Consider the following 12,030-nt stretch of genomic DNA (forward strand, 5'->3'; position numbering starts at 1 on the left):
ATTTTTGGCATAAAAGAAAAATCAATAATTTTGACCCATTCAATGTATTTTTGGCTATTGCTACAAATATACCCCAGCGACTTAAGACTGGTTTTGTGGTCCAGGGTCACATATATATATATATATATATATATATATATATATATATATATATACTTCCCTATTCTCTTGAATGGGGATATACACCCACATGTGTGTGTGTGTGTGTGTGTGTGTGTGTGTGTGTGTGTGTGTGTGTGTGTGTGTGTGTGTGTGTGTATATATATATATATATTTTGTTAGGTGCCCCTGTCATTTTATTTTTTATTTAACTTTTTTATTTCTATTTAGCTTTAATTAAATTTTATTCCAATTTTTTTTTAGTATTATTTTAGTATTATTTATATACTTTTATACTATTTATTAGTATTTTAAATGTGCTTTTATTTTTATATTTTTTATTTTATTAATTATTTATTAATTTAGTAGTAATAAATTAGTTTTAATAAATTATTAGCAATAGTAAATAAATAATTTATTTTAGTGTCATGTATTTTTCCCCTAAATGTTTCTTTTCACTTTTATTTTTATTCCCGCTGTAGATTTAGTAATGTTTTTGTGGTATTTTCTTGAATGTGAAAATAGACAGAGACCGGTGTCAAAAAGGGAACAGTATTATTTTAGTATTTTTTTATATACTTTTATACTATTTATTATTATTTTGAATATGCTTTTATTTTTAGATTTTATGTTTTTTTATTATAGTAATTATTTACTAATTACTAATTTAGTAGTAATACATTAGTTTTAATAAATTAGTAGTAATAGCTAATAAATAATTTATGTTATTTTATTTATTTTAGTGTCATGTATTTTTCCTTAAATATTTCTATTTACCTTTATTTTTATTCCCGCTGTAGATTTAGTAATGTTTTTGCAGTATTTTCTTGAATGTGAAAATAGACAGAGACCGGTGTCAAAAAGGGAATAGTATTATTTTAGTATTTTTATTTATTTATTTGTTTGTTTGTTTTGTTATTATGTTTATTTTATCAGTATATTAGTTTTTATCTATTATTATTTTGAATTAGCTTTTATTATTATTTTATTTTCAGTTTATGTTTTGTTATGGGCTTTTGTCAGTTTTTAATTTATTTCTATTTAGCTTTGTTATTATTTTAATTTTAGTTTTAAGAACGTTAGTAACTTCAGCTTATTTTGGATAGTTTACAAGGCAGCTATTTTTGTTTAGGTTTTTGTCATCTAATATTTATATTTTATTCATTTCAAATTTATTTCAACTACCAAAATTTATTTTTTAACACTTTTGTTAACAGTAACAACACTGGAAGGCAATCAAGTTGTGGTTCAAACTAAACCATATTGTAAAACAAGTGTGAAAACCACCTTCATGTCACAGAACTCATGTTCATCCATTCTCACTCACCTCAAACTATCAGTTGATGGCTCTTTTCTATCTTCAAATGAAGTCCTGATGTCTGTTTCTCTCTCTCTCTCTCTCAGGATGATATGCACAGAGTTATCGATCAACAACTGATGGATAAACACCAGGAGGAGTGGAAGGATCCTCCATACTCCTTCAACGGGTCACGAGGAGGAGCTCCATCCAGACGACCGCATCGCCTCTCGGACGGAGACAAGCGCCTCTTTTCATTCTTCAAGAAGAACTGAGATTATCTGAAGACATGGAGGAAGAGAGTGAGAGAACAGGCGAGAGAGAAAGGGTACAACAAACGACAGAAAGAAAGTCAAATTGCCAGATCAGTGGCTCTCAACTGGGTTAGCTCATCAAAAACTACAACTATTTTTGTACAAAAGCAACAACAAAAAATCTATAAAACTATAAAATTCTCAGATCTAAATTTAGATTCATGTATTTGCATTGCATATAAAATGTCATTAATTTAGACAGAGTTTTAACATAAACTAATAAACCTAATGTGATGCATATTTAACTATTTCAAAATCTGCAATCTGAGTGCAAAAAAAAAAAAATCTAAATATTTAAGAAAATCGCCTTTAAAGTTATCCAAAGCAATGCATATTACTAATCAAAAATTAGGTTTTTGATACATTTACACTAGGAAATTTACAAAATATCTTCATGGAACATGATCTTTACTTAATATCCTAATGATTTTTGGCATAAAAGAAAAAACGATCATTTTAACCCATACAATGTTGTTGGCTATTGCTACAAATATACCCATGTTACTTAAGACTGATTTTTGTGGTCCAGGGTCACATATTTGAACCGAATATTGCTTGCTTCACAGCTACAATTGAACTGTTTTCATACTTTTTGACAAATATGCAACACATGATTAATGCAAATACATAAAGTGTTACCAAAATATTTAGGCTTAATTTAAAGATTTAAGTCTTTATATATAATGCATTAGTAAAGTAGTTTAATGCATTAATTATGGCTCATAATGAGCATTATCCATCCAGGCATAATGCACTGTATGATGTCATGAATAATTGTAACCACAGTTATGATATATTATAATACTTATGTATTCATTGTTATGTAATGCATTAAAACACATGACAAACAAACCCTCAAATATTAAAATGTTTTTTAACTTTGGTTACAATTTTATACTTGGGTTCAGTTTCTGAAAAGATACAACACATTACCATGTACACTACCAGTAAAAAGTTTTTGAACAGTAAGATTTTCTAAAGTTTTTTAAAGAAGTCTCTTCTGCTCACCAAGCCTGCATTTTTTTGATCCAAAGTACAGCAAAAACTGTAAAATGTTGAAATATTTTTACTATTTAAAATAACTGCTTTCTATTTGAATATATTGTGAAATGTAATTTATTCCTGCGATTTCAAAGCTGACTTTTTAGCATCAAGATCCTTCAGAAATCATTCTGAGATTTGATGCTCAAGAAACATTTTTTAATACTATTATGTTGAAAACAGCTGAGTAGAATCTTTTCAGGTTTCTTTGATGAATAGAAAGTTCAGAAGAACAGCATTTATCTGAAATAGAAATCTTTTGTAACATTATAAATGTCTTTATCATCACTTTAGATCTATTTAAAGCATCCTTGCTAAATAAAAGTATTCATTTCTAGAATTTATTGCCAAAAAAAATGCAAGCTTTTGAATGGTATAGTGTATAATGTTACAAAAGCTTTTTATTTCAGATAAATGCTGATATTTAGATCCATCCAAATATCCTGAAAAAATATACTCAGATTTAAAAAAATATTGATAATAATAATAAACAGCAAAACAGCATATTAGATTATTTGATTTCTGAAGGATCATGTGACACTGAAGACTGGAGTAATAATGCTGAAAATTCAGCTTTGATCACAAAAATATATTCAAATAGAAATTAGTTATTTTAAATAGTAAAAATATTTCAAAATTTTACTGTTTTTGCTGTACTTTAGATCTTAAACTTTTGACTGGCAGTGTACATTATAAATACATTTAATATGAATTATACATGACAGCTTTAAATTAAGTGCTACCAGTTTTTTTGGTTTAATGTTGTCTACTCCCAGTAATTGACTGTAAAAACTATTCTTTTTGGGAAACCAGTTGAGAACCACTGCACTGACAACCAAGTTCTCTGACGGCTTTGAGCCGTTTTGCACTTTATCTGTACCCACAATCCTCCCTCAGAAGGCTTGGGGTGAAGCCCTGCGTCAGGGTCTGTTCAACAGGGTTCCCAGAATTCTCCAGTCCTATCAGAGGTCCGTTTCCCCCTGCGAGTGCCTCGGAAAGCTTCTCCTCACCTCACTGCCAGAGATTCACGGAGGCACATCCGCTCACCGACAAATCACGGCATTCGCTAGAGACTCAACTCAGGACGAACTAGACTACAAACGGTTCAGGACAAAGGTTTCAGCATCACGATGTAGTTTCAGGCCCAGACGGAATCTGTGGGCGTCTTATGTGCGAAATATGAGAGTACTGCAGTATTGTTCTAAAATTCCGACATAAATTTGTCATATTCTGACACAGATTCGGTGTGGGCCTGATTATAGATGATGTTTGAATGCTGCAACATTAAAATCACAAATAGCTACAGATGTTCTGCTCTTGGGTTCATTCACAGAGGCATTTTATATTAACCAAAACAACTAATTAACTTTTTAACAACCACATGAATATTATATGAAATTAACTTTCAGCAGCTGCTTAGAATCAAACAATTATAAAAGCACGCAACATACACCAATAATAGTTCAACAGGAAAATCATTAGCGTAAATGCATCACGGCTATTTTATCAAACGTACCTGCTTGTTTTCTAGCACATTCCTGGAGAAAATGTCCTCAGGACTGCTTGATAATAGACTTCAGGCCGTCTGCGTCACAATCTGATGCGAATGAACCAAAGAGCAGAAGTGTTGAGTTGTAACTTGTTGACTGCGTCTGAAAAACTGCATTGAAAATAAGGTTTACACACGTACAAACACAGTAGAAATCAGAAACACCAAACTGAAGACACCGTTAGACGATACTCACTATTAGAAAATCTCAGTCCTCAGAGACGCACTGAAACTGCGGCTGTGTTCCGAATGAAATACTAGTGTACTTCCTAGTGCGCAGTATATATACTACATCTGGTTTTTAAAAGACCGAAAAAGTGACACTGTATGCAGAATGTTACAATATTTCAAAGAGTAGAATGCTACATTGTAGTCACCGAAAATTCCAAAAATGTTTTTACTTTTTTAAATTTAAATTTTTTAATTGAATCTTTTATCAAAAGACTGTTAAAACAAGTTAGTATGTGTACTTATTTATTTTCTTACAGGGTAAAATGTTAAAAATGACTTCCAGGTCTTTGTATTGTGGGATACAATATTTAACACACTGCATACTGCATATGTCATTAGCATACTAAAAATACTGCAGGCATAGTATGACTACACAAAGTTGTCACTCGAGCACCACAGTAAGAGACAAAAACTTAAAGGTAAATATTAGTACCCCAGTGAAAGTTTTGTAAGTGTAGTATGCTAGGATATTATTCTGAACGCAGCCCGGGTCATTTCTAGTGTGTACTTCCTCCAGCCTATGAGAATGAAGGGAGCACTTGTGTCCTGATTGTGAGCTGTATTCGGGTGTGTTTTCTGTTTCGTGTTCGGTGTGTGTGTGTGTGTGTGTGTGTGTTTTGGGTTCAGTCAGTGAAAGTCGGGCAGATTTCGAGCAAAGCTATGCAGCTGTCTTCTTTCTCGCAGAGGTGATTTTTGGTTCGGAGAAACCCAAAGAGTGATTTTTTTATACGTACAAAGACACAAACAGGTTTGGAATAAAAAAATAAATAAATAAAAGGAATCAATATATTTGTAAATGTATAACTTTTGAATGACAAATGGATTTTTTTACAACAATCTCCATGTAAGCACTTGTCTGTCGCGTAGTCTGGTTTGTAAGTGTTTCTGGAGCATTCGGCGGAATCGCTGTCTGATTAGAGCTGAATGTAAACCATCTGAAAACTCTCAATTCAGACCCAATACATCACACTTTGCTTCATTAGTAATTCTGTATCGATCCAGATTAATGTCAAGTATGAATATTGATCCAGTCTGCAGGAGAGGCACTACAGGTCAACTCGACAAAAGTTTAATTTTAACAAAGTCATGCACTACCAGTCAAAAGTTTTGGAACAGTAAGATTTTATTTTTTAAAGAAGTCTCTTCTGCTCACCAAGCCTGCATTTATTTGATCTGAAGTACAGCAAAAACTGTACAATTGTGAAATATTTTTACTGTTTAAAATAACCGCTTTCTATTTAAATATATTTTAAAATGTAATTTATTCCTGTGATCAAAGCAGAATTTTCAGCATCATTACTCCAGTCTTCAGTGTCACATGATCCTTCAGAAATTATTACTATACTACTAGCTGTTTTCTATATAATAATAATAATAGTAAATGTTTTTGAGCAGCTAATCAAAATATTAGAATGATTTCTGAAGGATCATGTGAGACTGAAGTCTGCAGTAATGATGCTAAAAATTCAGCTTTGAAATCAGGAATATATTACATTTTAAAATATATTCAAATGGAAAACAGTTTTTTTAAATAGAAAAAAACATAAAATTCTGATATATTTTTACTGTGTTTCAAATCAAATAAATGCAGGCTTGGGGAGCAGGAGAGACTTCTTTATTAAAATAAAAAAATAAAAAAAATAAAAACTTCTTGACTGGAAGTATATGTAGTGTTAGGTAAGTAATACAGTAATTCAATGCATAAATTATAATTAAAATGACCAAAGTATTTAAAGAGAAGGTTACATTAGAAAAATTTTAATATTAGAAGGTAAATGTCAATGTTAAATCCACTATTGTTTTATATAAAATCTGAAGTAACTGTAACTAAAAAAAAAAAAAAGTAACCCTAACTTTACTTTATTTACACAAAAGTAATTCAATTATAACACTGGTTACATAAATATATTCTACATAGTGACCTTTTTTGAATGCAAGTTTAATACAAAAATATTAAAGTATTCATTTTACAATAGAAGTGATTTAAATGATACAGAAAACAACTTTAAGTTTTTAGAACATTTAACAAAATTCATGCATAAAAATGTACACTAGCAGTCAAAAGTTTTTGAACTGTAAGATTTTTAACGTTAAAGAAGTCTCTTCTGCTCACAGAGATTGCATTTATTTGATACAACAAAGTACAACAAAAACAGTAAAATTGTGAAATATTTTTAATAACCGTTTTCTATTTGAATATATTTTGAAATGTAATTTATTCCTGTGATCAAAGCTGTCACATGATCCTTCAGAAATCATTCTAATATTCAGATTTGCTGCTAAAAAAACATTTATTATTATGATTATTATTATTATGTTGAAAACATGAGTAGAATTCAGGTTTCTTTAATAAGTAGAAAGTCCAGAAGAACAGCATTTATCTAAAATATAAATTTTCTGTAACATTTTTAACGTCTTTATCATTAATTTAAAACATCCTTGCTAAATAAAAGTATTAATTTCTAAAAATGTCTTGCTTTTGTATGGTATAGTGTATAATGTATAATGTTACAAATGCTTTTTTTTAAATTTCAGATAACTGCTGATCTATGGATCTTTTTATCCATTAAATAATCCTGAAAAAAAAAATTACTCACCCTTTTTTTTTTAAATATTGCTAATAATAATAATAATAATAATAATAATAAAAAGTGTGATTTCTGAAGGATCACGTGAAACTTAAGTCTGGAGTAATGATGCTAAAAATTCAGGTTTGATCACAGGAATAAATTACATTTCAAAATATATTCAAATAGAAAACGGTTATTTTAAATAGTAAAAATATTTCAGAATTTAAAAGTGTTTGCTGTACTTCGGATCAAATAAATGCAGGCTTGGTGAGCAGAAAAGACTTCCTAAATTATTATTATTTTTTTTTGAGTGATAGTGTACATTTGTACACACATAAATATTCTCATCCCATTTTAAAAGATAACATTTCTTTAAAATGCTTATTAAAATGCTCCAAGAATCCTCTGACATTTAAATATCACTGCAAAATCTCAATTAGATTAAATTTACTCCAAATTACATTTAATGCCACTTTAGAAAATTGCATGTGAAAGATCCAAACTGATGCTAATATATATGACAAGGCTGATTTAAAAAGGATCAGATATTTATAATTACTGTGGATGTTTTTATGAATGCCTGTAGTGCTTCTCCTGCCTGATGCCAGATGAATGAAACTCACTGTTATATTAGCAGTGATTTAAATCTTCCAGACAGCAGCCGCAGCCCGAATCGCTCCACGTTTAGAGTATTACTCGTCCCTCTTCTGTCGTTCTGTATGTAAAAACATTTCAATGTCATTTCTTTAGATTCTTTTCTTGCATTCTACACACTGTTCTGTAATCGTCTCGTTGCATTGACTTTGTACTGCTGTCCTTTTGCCATTTAAACACTGTTTTTTTGCAAGTCTCTCCAGTCTGTTTCTTAAATCTGTGCGAGCTGCTGTGGTGAATGTGTTCTTCCCAGTCATCCTACAAATACTCTTAGCAGTACTAGGTTTTTTTTTTTTTTTTTTTATCACTTGGTCGTCATGCATGTGAGTGGATGTGCATGTCTTTCTATGTATATTTCATTTGTTAAGACAAAAACAAGTTTGAATATGATCACTGGATGTTCGATAAATTATTTTATAGAAATAATATTAAGCAATCCTGATCCTGTTGATCTGATTGTTCCATAAGCAACACAAAAAGCTTGTTTTACATAGAATAATGGGGAGGGGGCAAAAGAGGGGGAGTTCAATAACTATATGAGTAAATAATATTGTGTAAAACAAATATTAAAAGGATAGTTCACCCAAAAATGAAAATTTGATGTTTATCTGCTTGCCCCCAGGGCATCCAAGATGTAGGTGACTTTGTTTCTTCAGTAGAACAAAAATCGTTGCAGCGTGTCAGTCATATCATGGCAGTCAATAGTTACCAAATCTTTAAGAGTAAAAAAAACTTAGACAAAACGTGCTCTGGCAATCAGTGTTGCCAAGTCCATGGTTTTCCCGCGGAATTGGGCTAATTTAACACTGTTGCTGCGGGTGTTTTTTAAGGTCCGCGGGTAAAAACGACCCCAATAACATTATACTTTTCACCCGGAACGCGATTTTTACTGGGGGATCCCCCTCAACCTGGCAACCCTGCTGGCAATGTAGTTGGTGAAAAGTCAACACTTCCAGATGAGTTCGCACAAGGAAACTAATCTTTTTGTTTTTAATTGGTTGCCAGAATCAGGATAAGCACATATAATTACCATTTTGAGAGGCCAATATGGACTATGTCAAAAATGATTGATGTATACGTGCGACAGATCGCTTCCGCGCGAGCATATGGCAAGCCGTTTTAGCCTAAAATATACTAAATGTTACTCGTCGTAATTGCATTTTTACTAGTAACAATTCAATTACAGAGCTCTATGATTTAATTCCTACTAGTAACAATGCCAATTAGAGAGTTCTCTAATTATTATTTTTTTTTACTAGTAACAATATTAATTAAAGAGCTCTCTAATTCTTACTAGTAACAATTCCAGTTACAGAGCTCTAATTCAATTCTTAGTAACAATAATTAGAGAGCTCTACAAATGAATTTTTACTAGACATGTCTCCATTGACTTCCATTTATTTTTAATTACAGAGCTCTAAAACATTTTTACTTGTAGGAATTTCAATTAGAGAGCTCTACAACTGAATTCTTACTCTTAACAATTCCAGTTAGAGAGCTCTCTAAATCAATATTTACTAGTAATAATTCCAATTAGAGAGCTCTCTAATTATTACTAGTAAAAATGCAATTACAGAGCTCTATAATTAAATTTTTACTAGTAAAAACACACATTAAAGTTGTTTAATTGCAGAGCTCCGTAATTGAATTAAAGAGCTCTCTAATTCAGTTTTTACTAGTAACAATTCCAATTAGAGAGCGCTCTAATTATTACTAGTAAAAATGCAATTACAGAGCTCTATAATTAAATTTTTACTAGTAAAAACACACATTAAAGATGTTTAATTGCAGAGCTCCGTAATTGAATTAAAGAGCTCTCTAATTCAGTTTTTACTAGTAACAATTGAATAAGAGCTCTCTAATCAGAATTCTTACTAGTAAACATTAATTTAGAGAGCTCTATAAATGTAATTGTTACTAGTAAAAAATCTGTTGTAGAGCTCTGTAATTAAATATGAATGGAAGTCAATGTAGACATATGACTAGTAAAAAAATAATAATTTGTAGAGCTCTCTAATTGGAACTGTTACTAGTAAGAACTGAATTATAGAGCTCTCTAATTGAATTGTTACTAGTAAAAATGCAATTACGACGAGTAAAGCATAGTACATTTTAGGATAAAACTGCTTGCCATACGTGCATCTACTATGGCAGATCACCTTTTTTGTCTGTGTATGTTTTTTTTTACTCTTAAAAATTTGGTAACCATTGACAGCCATTATAAGACTGACAGACTGCAGTCAGACTGCAAATCTTCGTTGGTGTTCTACTAAAGAAACAAAAAGTCACATACATCTTGGATCCCCCTGGGGGTAAGCAGACAAACATCAAATCTTCTTTTTTGGGTGAACTAGTCCTTTAACAGTTCGCACCAGCCTCATTAGTGCCAAGTTTCCTTCTATAAATGCACTTTCTGAAAACTAGCATATTAAAAACATAAACATACCTACTCAAACACTTTATGTTTAAAGGAAATCTCAAAAGTGGCTGCTAAAATACAACTTTTTATCAACATGAACCTCATTTATAGTAAAAAAAGATACACTTTCATGCTGATTAAATGATTTCTTTGAGTAAAACCAGAACAAAAAGTGTAAAGTGAATTATCACAAACAGCTAATATTCTTCACTTCCAGACAAAAGTGTATATATCTGTACATTTGTAAGTAATACCACGGTAAACATGTAAATAAGTTAGGTTTTATACTTTCCATGAGGTGTTTGCTATTTATACTCATAGTAAGTTCAATCCGGTGTTTTTATATGATCAAATTCTTATTTTTCCAACAGATTCCTTTAAAATATCAAGTTATATACAGCAGACATAAACGTATGTTTAAAAAGCTTCCAATGTCTTGACGTGGAACGCACTGTGATGTATCAGAATAAGTAAAAAAATAATCAAATGCAAGTTTCTCAATGGTCAGATATTCCAGTAATAAAACTGAAGAATCGTTGCAGTTCTGCAATAATCATCGAGAAGAAAGAGCAAAGCTTGTAAACAAATGTGCAATCATGCTTAATAAAGACAAGGACAAACATGCTTGTGTCAAATATTAATTCTTTAAAATATTTATTAATGATTTAATTCATAAAGGGGAGGTCCACTATACATTTCTTTTCTCCAGTGTATAATATAACCACAGCTGAAAAAAGTGTTTCAACCAGCACAGTTTGCATGGACATGTGCTAATATGTCGAACGTGCTGTATATGCACACATATGATGAACTAAAGTCACATGACTGGATTGAAATTGGCTCATGGCACAGCCAGGGCTTGTGGTGTGTTTTGGCTGAATTAATACAAATTATGAAAATACTTCTATTGGTGAATCTCACAAAACCGCTCAAAAACAGAATTCAATTTTCTATATGAAAAAAAAAATGTAAATAAAAAGTGAAGGCCATTTTAGATTCCTTGTATTGCATGTATATATCATTGTGCTATTTGTAATTAATGCAGCTCTAAAATCATTGCATTACAGTAAAAAAAGAAATCTTTGCAAAAAATGCACAATTTTACATTAACACTATAATGCAAAATAACTTTTTCTTTTGTAATGACTTTAATACAGATATTTAAAACAAATCCGATATTTAATTATTTGTAAAAAAAAATTATTACATTTTTTACATTAACATTTTAATCCAAAACAAAAACAAATGTGACCCCAGACCACAAAATCAGTCATAAGTGTAAATTTTTTCAAAATTGAGATTTATACATCATCTGGAAGCTGAATATGCTTTCCATTGATGTATGGTTTGTTAGGACAATTTCTGGTTGAGATGCAATTATTTGAAAATCTGTAATCTGAGGGCGCAAAAAAAAATCGAAATATTGAGAAAATATCCTTTAAAGTTCTTCAAATTAAGTTCTTAGCAATGCAAATCAAAAATTACGTTTTGATATATTTACAAAATGTATTTATGGAACATGATCTTAATATCCTAATGATTTTTGGCATAATAGAAAAATCGATTATTTTGACCCATACATAGAATGTATTTTTGGCTATTGCTACAAATATACCTGTGCTACTTAAAACTGATTTTGTGGTTCAGGGTCACATATAAGCCTAAAGTTCTTTAACTTGCTGTAATGACTTTAATGCAGATCTAAAAATGTATAATTTTCTGCAAAAAAAAAAAAAAAGTTTTTTTACATTAACATTTGAATGCAAAAGAAAAGGGGAGAAAATCATCAATGTGCCTAAAAATTGTTTTAACTTTTTTTTTTTAAACAAATATCTTCCATTAAAGAAGTTTACTTC

At 30.5% G+C, this 12,030-nt stretch overlaps 1 protein-coding gene across 1 annotated transcript in view; it reads left to right on the top strand.

Moving 5' to 3' along the window:
- LOC141287604 (BICD family-like cargo adapter 1) overlaps window positions 1-2,467 on the top strand; it is a 67,821-nt gene extending 65,354 nt beyond the window's left edge. The window contains exon 11 of the mRNA XM_073819762.1: window positions 1,504-2,467. Within this exon, the coding sequence (XP_073675863.1) occupies window positions 1,504-1,671 (168 nt within the window). The 3' untranslated portion in view covers window positions 1,672-2,467. The remainder of the gene's footprint in view (window positions 1-1,503) is intronic.
- Window positions 2,468-12,030: the final 9,563 nt, after the last annotated feature.

The sequence above is a fragment of the Garra rufa genome, chromosome 15, assembly GCF_049309525.1.
Source record: "Garra rufa chromosome 15, GarRuf1.0, whole genome shotgun sequence".
NCBI lineage: Eukaryota > Metazoa > Chordata > Actinopteri > Cypriniformes > Cyprinidae > Garra > Garra rufa.